This window comes from Telopea speciosissima, chromosome 7 (genome assembly GCF_018873765.1).
Source record: "Telopea speciosissima isolate NSW1024214 ecotype Mountain lineage chromosome 7, Tspe_v1, whole genome shotgun sequence".
Taxonomy (NCBI): domain Eukaryota; kingdom Viridiplantae; phylum Streptophyta; class Magnoliopsida; order Proteales; family Proteaceae; genus Telopea; species Telopea speciosissima.
The window spans coordinates 29,622,734-29,649,754 of NC_057922.1; the positions used below are offsets into that span (position 1 = coordinate 29,622,734).

General features: G+C 39.2%; 1 protein-coding gene across 2 annotated transcripts in view; it reads left to right on the top strand.

The window, feature by feature from the left end:
* Positions 1-265: 265 nt before the first annotated feature.
* LOC122669871 (NADH dehydrogenase [ubiquinone] 1 alpha subcomplex subunit 8-B-like) overlaps positions 266-27,021 on the top strand; it is a 28,498-nt gene continuing 1,742 nt past the window's right edge. The window contains exons 1-2 of one of the 2 annotated variants that reach the window (XM_043866748.1): positions 266-313; positions 430-626. In XM_043866748.1, the coding sequence (XP_043722683.1) occupies positions 439-626 (188 nt within the window). In that variant the 5' untranslated portion in view covers positions 266-313; positions 430-438. Of the gene's footprint in view, positions 318-424; positions 627-27,021 lie in introns of both variants that reach the window. The other variant, XM_043866747.1, reaches the window with a different exon arrangement.

Consider the following 27,021-nt stretch of genomic DNA (forward strand, 5'->3'; position numbering starts at 1 on the left):
CGGAAGTACAGCTAGCCCGCTTTGGAAGTAGAGGAGTCGGATCCATCGGTTAACTGTTAAGAATTTCAAGGTGCACACAAAATTTTTCAAAACTGAGGGATTCTTTTATAATTACGTCAAACCCCAGGGGATACGCGAAAAAAACCCAAAGAAAAAGGGGCAAAAACACATAGTCACACACCATCAGCGCAAGCTAGAGGTGCCAGGTGAAATCTTCTGCAGCGAACCAGCTGATTCCGAAGTACTAAGACCAATTGGTTTTGATTTTAGAACGAAGGCTCCATCGCCATAAAACAGAGGAGGAAGGTAAAGAGTTACACCGAATCTTGCAATCGATTTATTCACGTTTTCTGGGGAAACTTTAACCCTAATATCTACTTTTATTTATTTATTTTTGGGTTTGTTGTTGATCGCCGAAGCAGTCACCAGAATTTGGACATGGCGAGTACTGTCGATGCCGTAGGAGAGCCGATCCCCACTTCATCCGTACTTATGTTGGCTTCCAAGCACATAGCAACAAAATGCAGAATGGAGAACATGGCGTTCATCAATTGCAAAAAGAAAGATGCCAACCCGGAGAAATGCCTAGATAAGGGCCAGGAGGTTACTCGTTGCGTTCTAAGCCTGTATACATCGAAAATCTCTTCTTTTTTTTTTGGTTTCTTTTATTTGCTTGTCTATTCGTATTTACAGACTTAATTGATGATGCAGTGATTTGACACTGGCATTTAAAACAGTGTCCACTGCGAAACTTGGGGGTTTTTTGTTGTCGATCTCTGCTGAATTTGATCCCATGTATATTGCTCTATTTTTTGTTTAATGTATGTGGGTTCCGATGAATGAATCTAATTTGTTTTGACTGTACCTTCGTGGATTCCAAGTGGCCAATTCATTTGACCAGGAGGAAGTAGTCTTTTGTTATATGTTTTGAAAGGTGAGAACCATTCAGTCTGATTTTTATGCCGTCTGAAAGCTTATTTAGTGATCTTTATACTTGGGGAAAGAAGGTATAAGATGAGATATCCATTTTTTCGAAATTATCAAGTGTTTGATTTAGGGCCTATCCTATCCTTGAGTTATTATTTTATACGCTGAGGAAAGGGTCAAGCACTACTAATCAGAGTTGATGAAATTGTATTTGAATTCATGGTGGGAATTTAAGTTTATTTGTGAATTAAGTTTGAATTATAGGGAACTGAATTAGATTTTTCTGTCATAAGGGGTGTGCTGTCATACTCTCATGTTTCATTTTCTATTCCTCACTTTTCTCATCTCATTTCTTCATTTCTAATCTTCTTTTCTCTTACTTCCCTTTCCCTAGTGAGGACCTCAGTTTTCTATATGTTGTCTTGAAAGGATCCATGTAGCCGACCCCATTTAGCTGGGATAAGGCTGAGTTGTTCTTGTTGTTGTTGTAAGGGGCGTGAGTGTTATGATAGATAGATAGTGTGTTTTATGTGGTTATTGAGAATTTATAGGAATATGGAATTGGTCCCTATGGGATATCTCTTCTTCCTTGTCTATTTGCCACTGCATCTGCTGCTTGTTCATTGTAGTTTGATATTTACTGATATTGATCTTCGATTAGGTCTAATTATTGGTGAAATTTGCAGTTATATGTTTGCCTTCTTGGTAGGTTTTTGAATTTAATTGGGTTTCTTGAACTGCTATTCTGATATTCTACTAATGCAATGAAGCACCATGAATAGCCCAGCTGTGGAATGGGAGAAGTCAATTCTTTCATAGCCGTCTTAGCTAGTATGTCCTATTCTACAATTCTCTCATCTTTCTTTAAACTCAAACTGCTTGAAAATCATTTTTTGCTAAAATTGAGGTTGAAGCCCTATTCAAGAAGCTATCTTATCTTTTTAATAATTGAAGTATTTTGGGGAAATGTGACTTGTGTCTATGAGACACCAGCCAACTTTAGTTATAATAGATTGTAGCAGATCAAAACCCTAAAATAGCAAAATCGAGAGAGGAGAATAGAAGAGATGAAGAAGAGATGGAGAAGAGGAACATGGACTGAGAGAGACAATAGTCATAACCTCCAGGCCCCCCTCACTACCTTTATTATATGATGGATTACAAAGAGGGACTCCTAACTATATTAGGATCCACAAACATAAACAAACTAGGAATCAGACTAATCCTAGATATAAAACATAACAGAAAAGGGAGTCAATTAGTGGGAGAATCTCGATTAGGATATGAGAAGATCTTAATCGAGATTCCCTTCACACTAATGCTCGATACTTTAACACTCCCACTCAAGCTGGAGCATACAAATCACCTAGACCCAGCTTGGAACAACTTCTCGAAAAAGCAAGTCCAAATAGTGGTTTGGTAAACATATCACCCAGTTGATTGGTAGTGGAAACAAATGGACTAGAAATCAATTTCTTCATAACCGCATCTCGAACAAAGTGGCAATCAACTTCAATGTGCTTTGTCCTTTCATAAAACACTAGATTACTGGCAATATAAATAGTTGCTTGATTGTCACAAAACATTTGCATAGGCTGAGTGACAGGAAGCCCAACTCCTGAAGCAAAGACTTTACCCACATCAACTCAGCAGTAGTATGTGTCATGACCCGATACTCAGCTTCAGCACTAGACCTACCAATAGTAGTTTGTTTCTTGCTCTTCCAGGTGACTAAGTTACCTCCTACAAAGATGCAATAACTAGTAGAAGAGCACCTATCGCCATCAATACCAGCCCAGTCAGCATCAGAAAATCCAACCAGCCAACCAGGTTACTATTTTGATTAGGTCGATAAATGAGTCCTTTGCTAGGAGCACCTTTTAGGTATCGTAGCACACGGCAAGCAGCATCCCAGTGAATCTTCTTTGGTGTGTGCATAAATTGACTAATAACTCCAACAACAAAGTATATATTTGGTTGAGTAACGGTAAGATAAATAAGTTTGCCAACCAATCTCCTATACCGATGTACAGCTATAAAATTCTCACTCTCACTGGATCCAAGTTTTTGATGGGGATACATGGGATATCTGCTGGTTTGGAAGCAAGCATTCCAGTTTCAGATAGGAGATCAAGAACATATTTCCATTGTGATAAGCTAAAACCTTTTTTGCTTCGTAAAACCTTAATACCAAGAAAATACTTGAGAATACCCAAGTCTTTTATCTAAAAATGCTGATGAAGATAGGATTTAACTTGAGCAATGCCAGAAGTATCAGTACTAGATTGAATAATGTCATCCAATAAACTACCATTGCAATGACCTTTGAATTCTGGTGTCGAACAAAGACGGAATGGTCAGAGTAACACTGTGAGAACCCAAACTTAGTAACAATGGAGCTGAACTTGTCAAACCAAGCTCTTGGAGATTATTTCAGTCTGTAGATAGCCTTACGAAGTTTGCATACTTTAGTATAATCATCCCCCTTGAGCAACAAACCCCGGAGGTTGCTCCATATAAACTTCCTCTTGAAGATCACCATAAAGAAAGACATTTTTATATCCATTTGGTACAAGGGCCAATCGAAGTTGACAGCCAGAAAAATAAGAATCCGAACAGAATTCAAACGGGCAACCGGGGAGAAGGTTTCAAAATAATCCACACCATAAGTCTGAGTATATCCCTTTGCAACCATTTTGGCCTTAAGCCACTCAACAAAACCATCAAGATTGTATTTGATAGTGTAAACCCAGTGACACTTAACAAGATCCTTCCCAGGGGGTAATGAAACCAGAGTCCAAGTGTGTCGAGATAACAAAGCATCCATTTTTGTGTCCATTGCTGCTTTCCAGCCAGGGTGAGGTAATGCCTCACAGTAGGTCTTAGGAATAAAGTTAGTAGATAAAGCAGAAACAAATGGGTAATAGTGGGATGGTAGGTAAGAAATTGAGGCATAGTTTTTGACAGGATAAACAACTTGGGGTTGATGTGACTTTTGAGTACAAGAGCGAGTACCTTTCCGGACAGCTATTGGAAAGTCGAGGGAAACCTCAGCATCGGAATCAGATTGATCGTCAGGAGGAGCAACATCTGTTGTAGTGGATGGCAGCTCCGGAATAGTAGGAGTGGGGGGTGCCAGACCAGGGTCAAGGGTGGCCGGCTCAGTAATGGGGGATGGTGCAACAGGTTGGCGACGGTGGAGAGTGATAAACTTTAATTGGCTGGGGTGATGAGATGGGTATGGTCATAGGTATGGGAGGACCAAGAAGATCTTCATTGTGCACAGGAGACGGTTTAGGAAAAGAAAAATAAGGAGTATTTTCAAAAAAGGTGACGTCATCATTGAGAAACTGTTTATGAGAAACCGGATCAAAACATTTATAACCATTTTCGATTCTAGAGTAACCAAGAAAAACATACTTAGGCACCGTTTGACAACGTTACTAGTGTTCCGTACCGTTTCTGACTAAAAACGTATTTTGGTGTTACTATTACCAGAATAACGTTACTGGCTTCCTGAAAGGTGTTTGATAAACCTGTTCCAGAAACGTATCCAGAACACTATTAATACTGAAAGGTGTTTGATAAAACCTGTTTCTGTAACAGTTTTGTATTGATTAATATAAATTACAAAATTGCCATTAATAGTATAATACATATAAAGTCGATGATGTTAGGACATTAAAATTTATTAAAAATCTAAATAAAATGTATATTAAATAAAAAGATAGAGATACACTAATAGGTTACTATAAATTACAAAAATGCCATTAACACTATAAATTACAAAAGTTTATGGATCGATTAGACATACAAAAGTTTTAAAGAATACAAATAGGAAATGTCTCATTCGTTGTTGCATCTTCAAAACCAGAGAAGCAACAAAATTCATTCAAAGTTTCAAACTATCAACAAAAAAAAGAAAAGAAAAAAAAAAAAACACAAAGAAGCAAACATTGTATGATGCTCATGATTGTCTTCTATGAACAGTTGAATAAAAAGGGTCATGGTGGATTCGAACCACCATCCCCTGGGAACATGCTTGACACATCTTCATGTTCCAAGTGCTCTACCAATTTGAGCTAAAGACCCAACAAGTAAAGTTTGAAATTTACAAGTAAACATGAGACCATGCCACAAACCATGCTTCAATGATAATACCCAATTGAGACCTGGCCACAAACCTTCCTAATGTTCTCACATGTATTGGTTAAAAAGAACTCTAAGCAGAGGAAAAAGTAAGGATTTATTACCTCCTGATCAGACCCAGCAGCCTTTATAAATCCGACAAGGAAGACATGAGGTGTTGGAAATGTCAATCTCCATTCAAGCCTGCCCAATATTGCCTTCTCCATCCCCAATATCTGTTCTCTAGTGTATGCCAAGGTTTGAAAACTCGGGTCTCGGTGCCAACTCGGACCCTTGAAAAACCGAGTCGAGTCGAGATCTCGACGAGATCTCGCCGAGTTGTTGCCTTTTTTTTTTTTCTCGACTCGAAGCCTCATCTCGGTGGATTTTAGACCTAGTTTGGGTCTGAAACTTGGTATTCAGCCTATTTTAGGCCATTTAAACACAATGGCACTATCAGATTTTGCAAAAACTAAGTCCAAATAGGAGTTTCGAGTTAGTAGGAAAGCGGATGAGACACTTACTTATGCTAGAAACCGGGACAGACACGGGACAAAAACACTTATTTATGCCTAATATCATTTAAGTAAATGATATTGCATTTACTTAAGATGTTATTCATAAATAAGCAAATACCCCCCTATTTGAATCCAATAAAAATAATTAAAAAATCAAATTCCAAAAGAAAAAAAATCAACCCCCAGTTCAAGAACAAAAACTGGATTATCGGCGGTAGGTGCAATTTTCAAACTTTCTAACGCAACTGGATTTTGACAGCATTCGTGCACACCGAATTAAGTTTGACCGGTACATAAATCTTTCAATATAAATCAGATTTTAGCTAACAAAGCTTTCCAACAAGTCCAAAATTGCTAAAATCTGATTTATATTGAAAGAGTTATGTACCGGTCAAACTTAATTCGGTGTGCGCGAATGTTGTCAAAATCGCTCTGAATGGAAATAATTTTTTGGACATCAAAACAAATGAATATTTTACCGCACTTTTCGTTTTTAGAAATGTTTTACCATAATAAGATTTATGGAATTTTTAGATTTGAGAAAAACCCCAGCATTAGAAAGTTGAAAATTGCACCTACCATCGAAAATCTAGTTTTTGTTCTTGAACTGGGGGGTTGATTTTTTTTTCTTTTGGAATTTTATTTTTTAACTATTTTTATTGGATTCAAATGGGGGGTATTTTCTTATTTATGAATAATATCTTAAGTAAATGAAATACAAATTAGGCATAAATAAGTGTCTGTCTTGGTTCCTGGCATAGATAGGTGTCTGTATAACAAGAATTTCCAACAAGATCTCGAGATCTGGCACTCATGTAAAGGACCTAGATGGGCATTTTCCTATGTCAAACCGAGAAACTCGGAGATCTCGCCGAGAAAATGCACTTTTAGAATGCGTATGTGATCTCGACTCGAGATTTTGAAAAACCGAGAAACTCGGCAAGATCTCGGCGAGATCTCGCGAGTTCTCGAACCTTGGTGTATGCCTTCTCTAAAATGATAATAAAGTCATTGACATGCAAAAAATCACAAGTAGTCAACATGCACGTCCCTTTCATAAGGCTGGAGGTACCCCTTCATCATGTACCTCCCTCTCTCTCTCTCTCAGTCACTCAATGAATCGTGTCACGATATAGGAGAGGGCTTGAAATATTTTCTCAAGTTGAAGCAAATGTTGCTCAAAGGATCCCAAGTGGTTCAATTTTCAGATATGATATCCAGTTGTGTGTTATAGCTTGTCCATTAATGTTTTACTAATTAAAACACCCATTTGTCTCTGTTATAGTCACGGTCTAACTGATTGTATAAAACACCCATTTGTCTCTCTCTCTCTCTCTCTCGGATGGGAAGTTCACACTCTCTACAGTGTAATTACAGTTTCAAAACAGTAGCAGAGAAGAGGCAGGCAAAAGCAAACAAGGGATGACATAATCTTAAACCTCTCTATTTGGTTCTCTTTTATATGGTCTTGTTCTAATTAGCATAAGAATGTGCTAAATAAATAAAAAAATGAAAGTGAGAGATGAGCGAGAGAGAAAGATAAGGAGAAAAAATCAACCTTACAAAGAAAACAATTTAACTTAACAAGTATTCAGGTTTTTGGGTGAACCAGAAAACATCCAGCCCATGTCTGGCTAAGTGACTTAAGTCACTTAGGTGACTTAAATGAACCGCAGCCCATTTGGGAGGTGTGGGCCTGGTTCTTTAGGTTCCGACGGCTGTATCGCAGCCCATATAAGAACAATTTACTCAAAATTCCACATTAGAGAGCCTGTTTGCTTCAACTGATTACAAAAAGGACTTCAAGAAAAATGTTTAGAATGGAGAAATAAAAATACAAACTAGCAAGTGAGGATCACGGAATTGTTGAACCCTGAGGATGATGGCAAAGAAAGGTTGAATATCAGAATCATTGTAGCAGCTAATGAGAGACAGAAAAGAAAGAAATAGAAAACCTAGAAACACAGAAGAGGTAGCTTAAATCGCCAAGAATCCCCTGCTGGACAAGGTAAGCTTGCTTTTAAGTCGATTCAAAAAATGAAGAACTGAACAGTCTTGGAAAGTAGATCAATTACCCAATTCAAATCATAGTACTATATCTCGCGATATATCGGTATCTCGGGCCTACCGAGATATCCGAAATATCCGAGATATCGCGAAATATTCCCGAAATATTGCATTTTTCTGCAATATTTGGGGTCCATCTCGGGGGTATTTGGCCATATTTAGGCACGAAACTTCATGGACAGCCTTATTTAAGCTTAATAAACACATTTAAACCATAAAATTGTAAAAATGTGAATTCAAATTGGTGTTTTGGGCTTGCACCCTTGATTGACATACGATGCCGACCTTAATGTATAAATAGTTAAATACACTAGATTAATGAAATCACAACTTAAGTTACAAATTACAAGTGCTAAGCGCTAATAGTAGTTCTTTGTGCCTCCTGGATCAATCCCACTCATGCCTCTTGAGTCGCGTCCATTGCTCTCTGTTTGAATGACATATGTGGACCACGGTATAGAATCGGAGAAGAAAGCGAGTGTAGTCATCCACAAGTGTCACGTAAATGGAATCATCAACGATCTGTAGGTAACCTATCCTAGGATATAAACTAGGGTTACCAATCGATCCGATCCGTGAAGAAGATGATCCTTTGTGATATGATGTTGGCGCGCAGAGCGATGGCATTGGTGCATGTATGGGTAGTGAGGTTGGTATCTAGGTCCGCTAGGGTATGCAAAGATGTTATCTACAAAAGATGATCAGTATGTCCCTGGGGTGGGGTGTGTAGTCGTAGTCCCTACCCCACTAAGCGCCCATATGATGATGATCCATATCCATATCCACCGTAAGGTTGTGATGCACCATAATCCGATGCCAATGGAGTGGCATGTGCGTCAAAGATGGGGCACGCCAATGTCGGTCGGTCCTCCCTCCCTATCACCCATACTCGAACCACCAACAGAGCTAGATAGGTTATCAATGTCCATTTGATCGAGGTTGCAAGCTGTGTTTGTCGACCCCTACGCTTCTGTTGTATGTATGTAGGGGGCCTCTCGAGGTGGGGGTGCGGGGCACGTGCTCGTGGTCCAGTATCTTGTGTGGCATGATCAAAGCTGTGTCTCTCCGGTGAATCGGAGTGGGTCTACAGTGCCGAATCCGGGCCTCCTGGCCTACCACATAACGCTCTCGCATGCCGTCATATTCTTCACCAAGCATCACCACCACCAACATCACCACCAAGCATCACCATCACCACCACCAAGATCACCATCATCACCATCATCATCATTTGAGGACTTAGACGCAGTCTTCATCATCGAACAACATCACGGTGGGTTGGAATGGTATGGGTGAGGCTTCCTCGCATGTATCGACCCTCGTCGACCATATACTCGTCCACATCAGCACCAATCTCGGAAGCTATCATGGGGTCGGGCCTACCTCCCTCCTCATCCAACACTGGCTCACCTCTATCCTCACCCAATCCACAATAGGGTCCTCATCGCCGAGTCAACTTGAAAGATGTCGGCTAGATCAATGGTGCCCCTCTGTCCCTCATGTCCCGTGCGTATGTGTTGCGATTTCAGCCTCGAGTTGTAGTGCACATACACCATGTCGGATAACGTTGAGACCCCAACATTGCGCCTCTTGGAGTGGATGAGTGCAAGGTACTCGGTTCCTCTCACAACCGATCGAACATGTTTGGGCGAGGACTTTAATTGCTATTCTTCTTAAGTTTTCAGCCGATTCCCCATACAACACCCACCATTATGCATTACAAGTTTACAACAAAAAGACATGTGTCGAATGTTGTTTCAACTTTCAACTTTCAAATTTCAATACATATGTAATTTAAAACTTAAAAGAATTACCGGCATCACCACGTGCTCTCGCCTTGTATCGCGACCTCGGTTCAAAACTTCCCGATGCATCCCTAAATACCTTGATCTATACCCATGTGGAAAATTAGTAAGTACTTCTTCACTACTTATTTGAAAGCATCAATAAGTTGAGTTTCCAAATGAACTCAGCGTTGTTGCAAATTGCTTGTAGTGCACCATCGGCTCCAACTTCTTCACTACTTGTTTCACAGCATCAATAAGTTGAGTTTCCAACCCAAGCCTATTGTTATATTGATACTTAGGGTTGAAGTAGTATCTTTGAAATATGACATATAGAATAGAGGTATTGTCGAATGCATAGGTAATTAGTAAATAATAATACTATGAATTAGTAAACATAAAACAAATTTACTCACTGACCTTATGCGGTGGATGCATAAGTTGATTCTCCAATGAGCATTTATGATATCTAAGAAGTGTTTGCTCTGCGAGGACCCACACTATAGACCTATCTTTCATCAAGTCTATTCAGTATAGGACTGGCATGGTTGGGCCCTTGAGCGGAGTCGACAACATGTAGAACTTGGATTAGGCTCTAAAACTTTCACCACTTTGCTTAGTTTGGTCGAAGTCCTCGGATGACATCGTTGTTTGTGCTTCCCTCCCATTTGCGATCTTGGAACCCTTCCATTGAAACCACTCCTCGGAAGCAAACATGCTTCTCAGCCGAGCCTTCTTTGTCTCAATGCTTTTGAGGGCAATGTAGTTGGTGGCAAATCTTGTGATGCCAGGCCTAACCAAGTCACCCCACATTTTTCCCTCAATAGATTGAGTGCATAGGAGTGGTTGTATACAAAGTTGGTGACTTGTCTTGCACTTTCAACCACAGTCTTCACCAACTTTAACTTTCCCATATCTTTTAGCATTAAGTCAATGCAATGGGCTGCCAAGGAGTCGAAGAGCGGTACTTATTATTGTTCATCATCTTCTCACCGGCCGACTGAAGTTACTTCCATTATCAGTTACAACCGGACAACATTCTCAATACCCACATCTTTTTCCACTACTTCCTTTAACAATCGTAAATATATTTTGCATCCTTTATCTCTTTGGATGCATCCACGATTGAGGAACACTTGTCCTCCCATCACAATAAATCATGAAATTGATGATGGACTTTCTTGTAGGCCCAGTCCATCCATCGCCATTATAGTCACCCCATATGTCTCCCACATATTCTTCATCTCACTAATGTACTCATCAATCTCACTCTTTTGTTGAGGTAGATAAACATTCATTACCTCATATGGGGTGGGGCCCTTGAATCTGGGCCAGCCCGCAATGGTATCTATCATGGTATCATAATGGGGGCCTTGTGCGAGTGTTCTTTGGGATGGTATGGTATAGCATCCACTTAGCTATTGATTCTTTAACCAATCCCTTCATCCCCTTCCATGCTCCTTTGATTACGGGTGATGCTTCCTTTCTTCTTATGCAATTTAGGATCGGATGTTGATGGTGGTGCATGTCTTGGTAGAGGTGTTGGGGTTGCCCTCACACTTTGTGATCTTTTAAAAGGATTCAAAGTTTTAGGACCTCAGAAGCCTGACTCCTCCACTACCCCCTACTCTTTGTCTCTGTGATCATCTTGAAAACTTCCTCTACTCCTTGAAACAGTCCGCCTAAAATCCCTAGCCTCCTCTGCTGTTTGTATGTCATCAGTGCTGCAATGTCATCATCGAGAGGAGGAGGAGGAGGAGTCATCATCATTGTATCGTCTTCCTCCTCCCATCGAACTCCTCACTTGTATCCTCAAGTTGTTCTCTTATCCTTTGCTTGTCGACCTTCCTCTTCTTTCTTCCCCTCAAACTATCACCAATCTCCCTGGCTACTTCAGAGGGACCATATGACAACCTACAACATCTTTAGATCCTCAGATCGAGATGTTGTTTAAGTCTCTTGGACCCACCTCCCATAAATTGCATGTGACAATAATTACATATAGATTTTCTCTTATCCCCATCAATGGGAGTACCATGTAACCATGCAATGTCACCCTATCTTTGGCTGGTTGGTCTCTCTTGTTCCCTCTGTTCTCTTTGTTCCGTCCGCCCCCTTTGTTGACTACTTTCCCCACCTTTTGCTTGCCCCTCGCACGTTGTCTATCACGATCCGCCATAATGATACTTGTTTCTTGCAATGTAAGTAACACAAATAATTAAAAAACTTAATGTAGATGCACTTCAATTGACACTTTTAGATTACTAATACACTTGTATAGTTATTTAATATTTTTCCCCTAACCCTTATATTTTTCACAAAATTAAAACCAATTTTTTATATATAATGTTAATATAAGTATTGACCTAACACAACAAAACTATGAATTAGTAAACATAATATACATGTAATGCATCTCAAAACATATAGAAATAACTTTCATATTTTTTCATTATTTTTTAAACTTAAAACTCATATTTTTCCTTATTTATTTCTGTTTTTTAATTTTTTATATATTTTTCTTAATTTTCGAAAATTAAAAGAATTATTTAAGAGCAGAAAAATAAATCCGACAACTTTGTGAAGCCGTAGATCGGCCATTGGTGTCTAACATATATTTAATTCATTACCATCTAAGTCATATTACCCTAATTATTTCCTATTTTAGTTGTAGGAAAATGAATTTTAAAACCAGTAAAAAAATAAAAAAATACATATGGGAAAAAATTTCGACACGTGAGGCTGTAGATCGGCCTCCGGTGTCTAACATATATTAATATCATCAACATCCAACAACATTTGTACAAAGTTTTTAAAAAAATTGTTTTAGAGAAATATAATTTACCTTAAATAATGAAATTAGGCTTGGATGATGAGCTTAGATGACCCTCCGACGTCTTCCCGGCGACAAGGAGCTTCAATGAGGCTTGGAAGGGAGGAAGAAGAGAGAAAATTTCATTTTCAGCAGCTCTCGGTCGAAATATCGACCAAGAGCTGCGAAATATGAACTTTATAAGGATTTTGAATGTGACACTATTGTCACTTTACAATATCTCGCGATATATCGTGATATCTCGCGATATATCGTGTTCCACGATATATCGTCGAAATATCTCGATATATCGACAGTTATTGTACTTTTTATTCGACCTTGTTTCGTATCTCGGTCATGTCGAGATTCACGAAATATCGCGATATATCGCCGATATTTCGCGAGATTTTATACCATGATTCAAATCACATAGAGTACTGGATCCCTCTATTCCATTGAAGAAGTTGAGTGTTCATACTTCATAATTCTGCTAATATGTTTGCAGCACTAGCTACTAAAATGCAAACTTGCCACGGATGTGCCATTTTCATTACAAAGTTAAAAAAGGCCCCCTCCCACCACCAGACCAGAATACACAGCTGAATGGTCTGTTGTAGGAGCAAAGAGGAGTATAGCAAAAAGGAATTAGTCCTTGGGCATGAGAAAAAGGAAACCAAACATCTTGCATGTGCATAGAATAGGAGGCCAGGGAGGGAGTTGTAGCAGAAAATCCAGTGTATGACAGCAGTGTAATAAATAAATAAAACCGTATGCCTCCAAGCGAAATCACAGAAGAAAGGAAAGGAAGGTTGAGGCAGGGAAGACAACAGTTATGAATGGCTAGAATAACAAAGAGAGTGGTGGGAACAAATGAAAAGAAATACGGGAATGGGAACAGAGAGTTCTACCCAGACACTATTTCCTCTTTTGAGACTTGCAAAAACACTATCACTGAATGACCTTGAAATCATAATCCAAGCCCATAACTATTCTACAAGCAGATGCAAAAAAAAGAAAAGAGCAGAAAAGCATAATCCTTAACAGAAAATTTACTCAGTAATATCTGCTTCTCCTGCAGGTCAAAAGTCTAATTCTTCAACCACGTATACTCCAAAACACTCAAGGTGAAAGACTAAAAACCATGGTCTTTCACTTGGTTCTTCTCAAGTTTGTAGATTGGCTTTTATACCAGTTCTTGGCCACTCCATGCTACCTAACAGCCACTAAGATCAGAAAGTATTATGGGTTTTTTATAGAAACCCATCTCTCAAATCATCACAAGAAGCTTCTCCATTCCCTGGTGTGACCAAATGCTTCTCAGACCTTAGTTTGTGACATTCATGGTACCTTATTAAAGTCTCAGTCTTTCTTTCCTTATTTCATGTTGGTTGCCTTTGAGGGTCTTATTGCTTCTTTCCTGTCCTATTTTGTTGTTTTTGGAAGAGCTGTCTTGCCCAAGTTCTTCCTTGAGAATTTAAAGCTTCAGGCTTATGAGGTGTTGGCTCCAACAGGGAGGAGGGTTATTTTTACTACTGTCCCTAGAGTTATGGTTAAGTGGTTTCTTAAGGACTATTTGGGGGTAACTGGGTAAGTGATGTTGTGGGAACTGAACTTCAGTGTTGGGAACTACTTCACAGGTTTCATTTCTGAGTCAGGTTTGCCTGTGAAGCACAAGGCTCTCAAGGAATTTAAGCGTTCTTGTGGGAACTGAATTTTTATTGAATGATTTCTCTTTCTTCTTGTGCTTCACTTTCTATCTCAAAAAGTCACTTTTTGAATTTAAAAAAGTCTCATTTTAGAACCAGAGACATCAATGTAAAAGAAAAGGTATTGAAAAATACTTCTATGAATCCATTTCTTCTTCCCCTAATAATGAAAGATCATAATAGCAACACTAAAATCTTCAATAAAGATAAAGGTGAACAGAGAAATAAAACATTAGACCAGCAAGCATATCCTAAATTATTTTGTGATTTTGAGTCCATTCATCTCTTGAACTCTGTTAAAACTGAAAAGATTGAAATTTGAATCGAACCCATCACTTGAATTTAAACCCATCTGCACTACGTGAAGTAACTAGAACAAAGCAGGATTTTCAAATAGTTTCAAAAATGCACATGATAAAATCATAGGGGAAAAAAAATATCGGTACATGTATTGCAGTTGAAATAAAAGAAATATGACTATCCATACAGAGCAAGAGAGAGAGAGGCGAGAAACAGAGACAAATGAACAGATAGGGGTTTAACCCATCGTTCTCTCAAACGAGGGTTCATAGCAGAAATCGAGTCTCTGACCTGGGGTGCTGTAATCGGTACAAGGTTTTAAATTCTTGTTGTTGACATCTAGGGTTTCATAGCAGCAGGTTTTCTCGTTCTCTACAAGAAAACCTGTTCGTTCCACCATGAATGAGAGACAGAGAAAGAGAGAGACACACAGAGAGTGAGAGAGATATTTACCTTGAAGTAGGGAGGGACAGCAGCAGAGCTCCTCGAGCTTGAGGTGAGGACGATGATGCCAACTCGAGCAGTGGAGCTTCAGCGTGTGCCAAAGAGAGAGATGGGCGAGAGAGAGAGAGTTGGAGCTTGGGGATTTCTAGGGTTTGTTGATCGTGTGCCAAACAGAGAGGTAGGTTGGAGTGAGCGAGAGAAGGAGATATCGGGTAACACTTTTGAGATTTATCAAAAAAAAGGGTAACAGTTTTGAGTAATTGGTCCAACAAATGTAAAAACAACAAATAGTTGTTATGTCAAAAACGTTATTTTAGGCATAAATTGTTATAAATTTTGATTTTTGTTCCTTAAAAACAAGTGAAACAAAACGGATTTATCAAACGTTTTTTCTGTTCCATTTGTGTACTGGTAACATTGCTGGCAAAGAAACAGTAGAAACAAAACGTTGTCAAACGGTCCCTTAATAGACTGAGGGGATAACTTACCAATGGCAGGGTGAAGGATGTGAACAAAACATGCACAGCCAAAACCACGTGGTGGAGAGGCAAACAAAGGACGATCTCGGTAAATTAGAGAAAAAGGGATTTTATTATTCAAAACAGATGCGGCATACGATTAATAAGGTAACAAGCAATACAGCATCACACCAAAACTGTTTGGGGACATGCATGTGGAGCATAATAGATCATGCCACCTCCAGTAACTGTTTATTTTTGCGTTCAGCCACTCCATTTTGTTGTGGGGTGTACAAACAACTGGTTTGGTGAACAAGACCATGAGTGAGACAAAAATCAGAAATCTCAGTTTGAGTGTATTCAAGAGTATTGTCAGAATGAAAAACTTTAATTGACTTGTCAAACTAAGTTTTTATTTACTAATAAATTTTTTTGAATATAGTAATAAATTGAGTCCGGTCTTTCAATAGATATACCCAAGTAGAACGAGAGTAGTTGTCTACAAAACTAACAAAATAAGAATATCTTGAGCTATTACTGACATGACACAAACCTCAAATATTAGAATGCACTAAAGAAAACAATAAAGAACTTCTAGGTGTAATACGAGCTGGAAAAGAGGTACGGTGATGTTAGCCCAGTTCGCAAGCGTCACATTCAAGACGAGAGGTAGGCTTGCAACTAGGAACCATTAACTGTAGTTTAGGTATAGATGGATGACCAAGTCGTAAATGCCATTGCATGTTAGATGGTATAGTAGTAGATGTAGCTGCAGTAGAAGGACCGGTGCCATCCATGTAATACAAACCATCACACTCAAGCTCTCCATCAATCGTCTTCCTTGTCTAAAGGTCCTAAAAAATACAATAAGAAGGATAGAAGGTCACAGAACAATTAAGAGATTTAGTAAGTTGACTGACAGATAAAAGGCTTAAAGGTAGATTAGGAACAAAGTACAGGGGAAAAAGTCGAGGAAGATGTTGGGGAACAATTCCATGACCAGTTACCTTAGTAGAAGACCCATCAGCAAGGATAACATTAGAGGAGGTTTGAAATTGATTTATGGAATAAAACAAACTTGACTTACCAGTTATATGACATGAAACACCAGAATCAATAAGCCAAGAGGTAGAAGGATGATAAAATACCAAATTACTTTTATAGGCTAAGGTGGTGGTAGAAGTGGAGGCAAATGCAGCTTCAAGTTGTTGAAGGCGTTTGACCGGCTGATTGTAATCATCATATGCCACAGTGGATGAAGTACCTGACGTAGAACTCTAATTCATATCACTGGTAGGGTTCTCAGTGGTAGGTTTCTCAGTCATGGCTGTATTGGCTAGTTCATTTGCCCATTCAGGTTTTCCATGTTTAGCCCAACAGGTATCCACAGTATGATTCTGTTTCCCACAATAAGACCATTGGTGGGCAGATTTGTCAAAGGATTGATAACTGGTACCTCTTCCACTAGTGCCACGGCCACGGCCCTTGGATTGGCCACGACCACATCCTCGACGGCTCGACCATGACCAGCAATAAAAGCTGAGCAGTCTTTTGAAGTAATATCAGATTTAGAGGGATTAGCCATACGATTGATACATGAGAACACTTCATTAAGAGAAGGAACTTTCTCCCTTGTGAGTAGTTGACTTTTCACAGACTGATAATTAGGATGTAATCCAGCCAGAAATTTAGCAACGTGAAATTTAGCTTCTTGTTCTTTTAACTGATCCAAATTAGTAGTGAGGTGCTGATGTAACTTGAGTTCTTCAACCATGCCTTTATGGAAAAGTAGTCATTCAAAGATTTATCTCCTTGTTGAAAAGTGAAAAGCTTCTCATAAAGATCATGCATGCGAGAGATTTTATTCTTGAGAGAAACTTCCACGTAAATCATTCCAGACATCCTTGGTAAGGGTGTGAAACATCACATTAGATGCAACAGCAGGCTCTACACTGTTCCATAGCCATATTTTAATAATAGAATTCTCACGTATCCACTCATCATGAGCTGTGACTGAGGTAGGATCCTTTGGATCAACAGTAGAAGGATCATTTGTAATGTATTTTATTTTTCCTTTAGCCTGAATGTATGCATGCACAGCCTGGGCCCATGCAAGATAGTTGGCAACTCCGGAGAGTTTTATAGTAGTGATCTAAACTTCGACAATGTCCATTTGAGGTTTAGGATCAGCCATAAAGATAACTGATCAGAACAAAGAGGCAACAGCAGTATTAAATTAATTGGTGCTTGAATAGAACCAGATTAGATGTAACAAGGCCCCAAAATTAGTACCAACAGCAGTAACATAGTCAACAGTTGCAGCAGTAGCAGGAATGACACACTCGGCTTCTGTAATATAGTCAGATTAGGGTTGAAAAACCCAAATATAGTGATAGTAAGACAATCGGTAGGATTAGGGTTTAAAAGGAAAAAAAAAAAAAAAACCCACGGTAGCAATGGTAATGGCAGAGTTGGGGTTTGAAAACCCAAAAATAGCAGTAGTAGATCAATCGGTTGCAGCAGTAACTAGGGTTTTGAAGGGGGGGGGAAATGCAATAGAGAAGATGAACCGAAGGGTGTACCTGAAGGAGAAATCAGATTTCACCAACTTAATGCATCAATTGGAGATAAAATATCACCTAATATGAAACCCTCAATAGGTTTCCGCAGGAAGTAGTAGAGAGAAATTTTGAAAAATAAATAGGTTGAATCTACAGTTCCATAGGGGTGTCAATGGGTCGGGTTGGGCCGGGCCTGCCCTAAACCCTGACCCAACCCTAGAGGCCTTAACCCTGACCCTGACCCTGACCCGACCTTGCCAGGGTCAAGAAACTCTCAACCCTTACCCGACCCTGGCAGGGTCGAGCCGGGTCGGGTTGGTCCTGATTTATGGCACCGTCCACGTCTCATTAGACCATGTTTTTATAACATAGGATCTCAACCTGTGGGACAACTAATAAATATGTTGAAAAAAATGGCATGTGTATAGACTCTCTCTACAATTGTAACGGTGTCCCCTCAATAGGCCTGGAAGCTTATAGGGGCTACAACTAAATAACAATCATGTCAGTGACTCTTTTTATGGCCCTGATCAAAATAGTAGATGATCTACTCTTTTTATAGGTTCCCACTTCATGATGATGACAAAGCTAGTAGTTATCTCTGTACAATTCTCTTCTTTTTTTTTTTTCCTGTTTGTTTTGTTAAGAAAATACTTATATTAAGTATATAATATATATATATATATATATATATATATATATGTAATATTATATACCTATAATTTATACAGGGTCGGGCCGGGCCGGGCTAGGCCCGGGATCTAAACCCTGACCCGACCCGACCCTGCCAGGGTCGAACTATAACTATACCCAAACCTGCCCTCAGGGTCAAAAAATCAGGGTCGGGCCCGGGCCGGGCTCAGGGCGGGTTTGAGCGGGTTCGGGTCAGCCGGGCTTTATTGACACCCCTACAGTTCCATAAGAGAATGGATTCACAGATTGGATCAAGATTAGATGTAGAAGAAACCTTCAAATAACAACCAGCAGCGTCAACTTAAGGATCTCCAATCGATCTCAAAACTCAGGTAGGGAGTAGTTGTAAAAACCCTAGTTATCAATTGAAAACTCCATCTAGGGTTTAATCCATAGCAATATGCAGCAGAGGATGCTGCACCCCTTGAAGAAACAAGGCTTTACAAGACCCTCAAACCAGAACCGCAAGTCACTTCTAGTCTAAGGGTAAAGCTCTGATACTATGTAGCTGATCAAAACCCTAAAATAGCAAAACCGAGAGAGGAGAATAGAATAGATGAAGAAGAGATGGAGAAGAGGAACAGGGACTGAGAGAGACAATAGTCATAACCTCCAGTCCCCCTTCACTACCTTTATTTATATAATGGATTACAAAGAGGGACTCCTAATTGTATTAGGATCCACAAACATAAACAAGCTAGGAATTAGACTAATCTTAGATATAAAACTCTAGATATAAAACATAACAGAAAAGGGAGTCAATTAGTGGGGGAATCTTGATTAGGATATGAGAAGATCCTAATCGAGATTCCCTTCACATTAATGCTCGATACTTCAACATAAATGATATGAGGTACAAGTACAATAATGCCCCTAGGGCAACACTAGAGAAACCCTACGGACAAAATTACCGTTATACCCATATTACAACACTCCCCCTCAAGTTGGTGCATAAATATCACACATGCCCAGTAATGCAGTCCTATGTAGGTAGGAGGCCTACTAGGAGCAAAACAACAGGACCAAACAGCCAAAGGGGTTGCTGGTTCGAATGGACAGCACTAGGATTTAGGTTAATTCTAGGGTTTAGGAGGGGAATTTGGGAATGGGTCTTATATAGTTTTAATCTGCAGGTCTAGGGGGTTATTATGGGATAAAATAATAGGATTTGGTTAAGTTTGAGAAATCTGCAAAATTAGGGTTAGGGTTTCGGGTTTTAGGTTTTAGATTCTAGGCTGAAACTAGGGTTTTAAGATGGGAGTTTGGACTCAGGTTTGTCGAGTTTTCCAAAGAGGGGGAAGAACACTCTATCAGAATATGGAGTGGAATTGATGGGCAGAAGTGACTGATCTGGGAATCCTAGGGTTTTAGGGTTTTAGAGGGATGAGGGGATTAGGGTTTAGAGTTGTAAGTTGGGGCTGAGATGGCAGTCGAGTGGAGGGTCTGCTGTGAGGGGGTTGTGTTTAAAGTTTTAAAGGGCTTCACTGTGAAATTTGGGCTGGACAGACTCTACATGGAGTAAGGGTTATAGGGGTCGATTAGGGTAAGCTGGAGGAAGAAGAAGAAGATTGTTAAATAGCAGAAACTATAAAATACTCACTGGGTTTTGTAGATCTGCCTTGAAGAAGAAGAAGAACCTCCCGGTACTGGACAGACGCAAGGAGTCGTGAGAGTCCACTCACCCTAGCACCTTGAAATCCACAAGGCAACACTCACACAAAGGGAGCAATGGCAGCAGCAGAAGGCAGCAAAGCAACGAAATATTTTTTCAAAATAAACTGTGGGGGAGCCTTTCCCACAATTCTCTTATTAATAAGGGCCTAAGGTCCAAAACAGAATACAATTCAAACTCTCCTTCATCAATCGTGGATGGGAGTTGCTAGATTAAAATAACTTAAACTTAAAAGGAAAAGACTCATCTACCCCTAATAACTTAAGACAACTTAAAACAACTTAAATAAAAGACACCCTAGGAACCAATAAGAATAAAACAATCTCAGCCAATAGGATTAAGTCCTTAAGGCTGCTAAAAAAAATTAAGTATAGAACTGAACTAAACTATCCTAAGGCTCCTACTAAAACCCTAGGTTTAGGGTGCCTTACTCAATGCGAGGAGGCTTGGATCTACATCATCCAATTTGCACACAATAGGATGAAAAACCTTACTATTAAGACCTTTTGTAAACACATCAGCCAACTGATCACCAGACTTAACAAATGGTATACAGATAAGACCCTGTTCGAGTTTTTCGATGAAGTGGCGGTCAATCTTCACGTGTTTCGTCCTATCATGCTGAATTGGATTATAAGCAATGCTAATAGCAGATTTACTATCACAATAAAGCATCATGAGAAGTTGGACAGAAACACTAAGATCTTGGAGAAGACTCTGAAGCCATAACCAATCACAAATACCATGAGCCATAGAACGAAATTTTGCTTCAGCATTCGATCTAGCAACCCCAGCCTGTTTCTTGCTATGCCAAGTAACGAGGTTCCCACCAACATAAGTATAGTACCCTAAAGTAGATCTCCTATCATCAGGAGATTTAGCCCAGTCTGCATTTGTAAAGGCTTCAATACACATGTGATCATGAGGAGAGAAGAGAACCCCTTTTCCGGAATATTGCCTCCATATGAGCAGAATAGGGATCATGCATATACTAACTATCCAAACTTACAACATAGGTGATGTCAGGGCAAGTATGAGAGAGATAAACCAACCTGCCTACTAGTCTTTGGTATCTACTCTTGTCGACTGGTTCTCCCTCTTTACTTGTGAGATGACCATTAGCCTCATGAGGTTTATCTGCAGGTTTGCACCCTAGCATCCTGGTCTCAGATTAAAATATCAGGAGTATCCTTTCGTTGAGAGAGAAAGATACCTCTTGATGAGCGAGCAACTTTGATACCAAGAAATAACGTAGAGATCCCAAGTCTTTAATCTCAAACTATTTTCCCAACTAGACTTAAGATTAGATATCTCTATAGGGACACTCTTAGTGACAATAATGTCATCCACATAGACAATGAGAACAGTAATGTGATCACCGGATTTCTTGAAAAATAATGTGTGATCAGCATTGCTCTGCTTATATCCGACAGAGACCATCGACTTATGAAAACGGCCAAACCAAGCCCTGAGCGATTGCTTCAATCCTTATAGTGCCCGTTTCAGCTTTGCATACTTTTCCTTGAGTATCTTTGTTAGAGAAGCCAGTAGTAAAATCCACATACACCTCCTCCTCAAGCTCACCTTGCAGAAATGCATTTTTGACATCAAGTTGTTGTAGTTGCCATCCCAAGTTAATAACACATGACAAAATAACTTGAATGATGTTCATCTTGGCCGCTGGAGCAGAAGTCTCCTAAAAATCAATCCATGTTTGGGTAAAGCCCTTTTGCAACAAGCCTGGCCTTGAAACAATCTACCGTGCCATCCATTTTTTGTTTAACTGTGAAAACTCATTTTCAACTTACAGTTTTCTTATCCCAAGGAAGAGAAACTAGTTCCCATGTTTCATTTTTTCCGTGAGCCCTCATTTCTTCATTCATATCTTCTTTCCATCATGGGTTTGCTAAACCCTCCTGCCAATTCTTAGGAATGGAAATAGAGGACAGAGAAGACACTAAAACACGATAGGAGGGGGAAAGGGAATCATAAGACACAACATGAAATATAGGATGTTGAGTGGAAGTCTGTTTACCTTTCCGAACAGCAATAGGTAAATCAAGAGATGGATCAACAGAAGGATCAGCATGATCAATAAGGGAGAGAGACTCACTTGATTGGATGGTTGGAACTATGGACCCTGGATCAGAGGAAGGCGGTTGACTGGGTAGAGTAGGCACAGTTGCAGTGGTGGTATCAACTTGCTTGTTCCAAACACGCCCATAAACATGCAAAGGCTTAGGAGATGACATAGACTCCCCCTAAAACTTTTGTGTGTGAAGTCTTCTTGAAGGCACTTCCCGAGCCCCCATGCATCTGGCAGCTTTTGGTCTCTGTCCACCAATTGCTATGTCTTTGATTTCATTAGCAAACTGTCGGTTTTACCATAAACTATACAAGAGAAGATCCTCATGATCTTCGAGAACTATCTGAAATTCCAGATATAACTATGGTTCTTGAGGCTTGATGCTGCCTACCCATGACTACCTGTTGTATTGGACTGGCGTGCTGGAGAGCTTGCTCGTTATGCAGCTATGTTGGTTCCTCACCAGGTATTAGTTGCGAGTTAGAGAGAGAGAGATAGGGGGATGGGATGCCTTCAGCTCTAACATCCTAACTTTTTTCTTTGGACAGATAAGCATGAAAATGGGTATTGTGTTCTATCTAGAGGCCTTGGAATTGTTTGTCATGAAGAAAGTATTTGTTGTGTATTCTTGGTTGAAGCAAAATAAAGTCTCAAAACCCAAGTTGAAGACGACCGACATGGCTAGAATGCTTGGATTTGGTATAGGAGATGAACTATTTGATTTGATAGACTCACACCCTATACAATTATAAAAAGAGGATGCCTACAACTCTTAGACTTGAAGCCAAATTTCTGATAGCTCCCAAGCATCACCTTTGAAAAGGAAAATTTGAATTAACACCCTGAAGGCCTGCCTGCAGAGTGCAGAATATGGAGGCTAAGCAGAGCAGGTAGAAACAAAATTTTATTCAGCAAGGAGGAGAGTTTTTATTGGAAGATCTGAATAAACTCTTCCAAGAGAAAAATAGATTTCTGTTTGGCAATGAATGTGAAGCCTCCACCTGATCTCTTATTAGGAGCTTGTGGAACCATGCTGACAGTTAATTCATTTTTAACTTGCATTCTGTTGAAGAACAGGTTACCTTTTCAGAAGGGAAATTATGTAAGTTTATTGTTTCTATATTTACATACATGTCTCTTTTCTGTTGTTTTTTTGGAACACATTACAATATATATTGCTAGTTTACATTAGTAAAAGACCATATTATTGGGTTTAAGGTAGTCAGACCAGTGCAATTGCATATAGGGCAGAGGTTTTTTTGCATCTTAGCCATTGCTTGATACAAGCAGTATGGAAGCTATGGCCACAATCTAGTACTCCCAGTTCATACTACTACTCCTCTCATTAAAGGCAGTGTAGGCATGTCTTGTCACTCATATTTTCTACAAGGACCTGTGAGAAAGTTCAAAATCGTGATTGAAATAACTGAGAAGATTGAAGTGAGAAGATATGGATACCTGACAAATAATGCTGGATTCCTTCAGAGAGAGTTCTCTTCTGAGGATAAAAAACATTTTCGAAGTTTTAGATATTCGATCTTTAATTCTTCAGATATCTTTGTGCTGACATTCCCTATATGATCTTCCAAAGCTAATAACTCCTTTGGAAGGTAAGAGATAAAATATGACAAAAAACATAAGTAGATCACACTTTCATATAAAAGGATTCATGACATACTTCATAAGACGTTTACTTCAGATAACATTTGATTTTACTTCTTTAGGAGATAGGATTTGATTTTACTTCTATTTCAGTTTTGGAGTTGGGAAAGGGAAATTTATTTCTATTTCACTTAATATTTGTAAGCAATCAAACATAATGAACATAATTGAAGAATGAACTGGGTTTGTTTGTTTGTTTGGTTAAAGCCTGCGTGGCCTAGGCAGGTTGGTTGCGGTTCCCTTCTCTGCCCTCTCTTCTCCTTTCCCTTCTCATCTACGGTTAGTAACTATGGATTCTACATTCAATAAATAATGAGGAGAGGGGGAAGGGCTGGTCGCTCATCACTCTAGCACCCTCTCGATCTCCTCCATCGATGTTATGTGCATGAGATGTTTGAAGTTTTAAGTTGGATTACGTTAGTAGTTGAGGAGTTATTAGGAGTTGGGATAAGTTACTTAGGAGGCACTGCATTTATGATGCTCACATGAGGCTTGATCCATAATTTTAATGATATTAGGAAACCTAAATTTAATTATCTGTTGTACGTTTTCCCAATCAACCCTTTCAGTATGATCTCACCATTAACTTTCTACATCCTTTGCAGTAAACAATTTTTCTTTTTTGGAGGGGGGGGGGGGGTTTAAAGACTCTTGTGTTGTAATTTGAAGTTCTTTATTTTGATTATCATCTATGTTGAAGTTTAAACAAACTCTTAAAGACTCTTGTGTTGTAATTTGAAGTTCTTAATTTTGATTGTCATCTATGTTGAAGTTTAAACAAACTCTAAACAGAAAAGCACCATCCATGGATGACTAAATAGGTGGACAATATAACCAATCCTAAGTTGGCAATCTATATTAATTGGCTAGGTATCATCGGAGCAATCCAAAAACTATTGTATAATTTATTAGCCCTTTTAAGTGTAATGAAGGGAGAATATTGACAAGAACACTAGACAGCAAAACCATTATAAGAACAAATTTATTAATGTAAGTGAGCATGCCAGCAACTTTATTAACTATTATTTTTAAGATTAGAACTCTAGTCCGAAGCTTCTAAAGTAAATCCTGAGAGCCCACCCTCGCCTGGAATCCAGCCATCTATGTATTGTAGACAGACAGCAAGGCATTAATGTAGCCCAAACAAGGAGTTAGGAACCCCATTTTTATTACTAATACAACTTCTTTGTCTGCCCATGTGTCTCTATGAATCCCACTTTGGATTATTCTAAACCATTGGTTTACAATGCTTAGGCTCCTGCTTTATTTATATGGGAACTAACATATAATTAGAATTATTAGAAACTAGTTTAAGTGTGAGAGACTTGGAATTTGAGCTTTGATTTCAGTCTGTACTTAGTGTACTGTTGTGTGGTGGGTGTAGACAAAAGGGAAGCCATGGAAATGGAAAGTTTTGAGTTCTGAGTCATCTGATCTTCCATTAAGTGTAGCAATGGTGCATGAAAGTTGGGATTTGTGGTCCTTTTAATTTTAAAGCGGATATCTCATGTCATGTCTTTATGTCGGCCGATACTTTTTATTCACCACTTAGTTGTGTCTTTTTAGAATTTAAATACTTAGAAACAGAATTTTGACATATAAGAGCCCGTTTGGTAACACTTTTGTTTCTTGTTTTTGGCGTTTTTCTGTGCTACTGGCACAGAAAAATGGAATCTACCGTCTGGATCCACCGTTCTGTTTTTATGTGCCAGTGAAACAAACCAGGTAAAAAATACATCTAAAACACCTATTTCTGCTGTGAGGGGGGTTGTGTTTAAAGTTTTAAAGGGCTTCACTGTGAAATTTGGCCTGGACAGACTCTACATGGAGTAAGGGTTATGGGGGTCGATTAGGGTAAGCTGGAGGAAGAAGAAGAAGATTGTTAAATAGCAGAAACTATAAGATACTCACTGGGTTTTGTAGATCTGCCTTGAAGAAGCTTGAATGAAGAAGAAGAAGAACCTCCCGGTACTGGACAAACGCAAGGAGTCGTGTGAGTCCACTCACCCTAGCACCTTGAAATCCACAAGGCAACACTCACACAAAGGGAGCAATGGCAGCAGCAGAAGGCAGCAAAGCAACGAAATATTTTTTCAAAATAAACTGTGGGGGAGCCTCTCCTTTGATTCTCTTATTAATAAGGGCCTAAGAGCCAAAACAGAATACAATTCAAACTCTCCTTCATCAATCGTGGATGGGAGTAGCTAGATTAAAATAACTTAAACTTAAAAAGAAAAGACTCATCTACCCCTAATAACTTAAGACAACTTAAATAAAAGATACCCTAGGAACCAATAAGAATAAAACAATCTCAGCCAATAGGATTAAGTCCTTAAGGCTGCTAAAAAAAATTAAGTATAGAACTGAACTAAACTATCCTAAGGCTCCTACTAAAACCCTAGGTTTAGGGTGGCTTCCTCAATTCGAGGAGGCTTAGATCTACATCATCCAATTTGCACACAATAGGATGAAAAACCTTACTATTAAGACCTTTTGTAAACACATCAGCCAACTAATCACCAGACTTAACAAATGGTATACAGATAAGACCTTATTCGAGTTTTTCGATGAAGTGGCGGTCAATCTTCACGTGTTTCGTCCTATCATGCTGAATTGGATTATAAGCAATGCTAATAGCAGATTTACTATCACAATAAAGCATCATGAGAAGTTGGACAGAAACACTAAGATCTTGGAGAAGACTCTGAAGCCATAACAAATCACAAATACCATGAGTCATAGAACGAAATTTTGCTTCAGCATTCGATCTAGCAACCACAGCCTATTTCTTGCTATGCCAAGTAACAAGGTTCCCACCAACATAAGTATAGTACCCTAAAGTAGATCTCCTATCATCAGGAGATTTAGCCCAGTCTGCATTTGTAAAGGCTTCAACACACATGTGATCATGAGGAGAGAAGAGAACCCCTTTTCCGAAATATTGCCTCCATATGAGTAGAATAGGGATCATGCATATACTAACTCTCCAAACTCACAGCATAGGTGATGTCAGGGCAAGTATGAGAGAGATAAATCAACCTGCCTACCAGTCTTTGGTATCTACTCTTGTCGACTGGGTCTCCCTCTTTACTTGTGAGATGACCATTAGACTCATGAGGTTTATCTGCAGGTTTGCACCCTAGCATCCGGGTCTCAGATAAAAGATCAAGAGTATACTTTCGTTGAAAGAGAAAGATATCTCT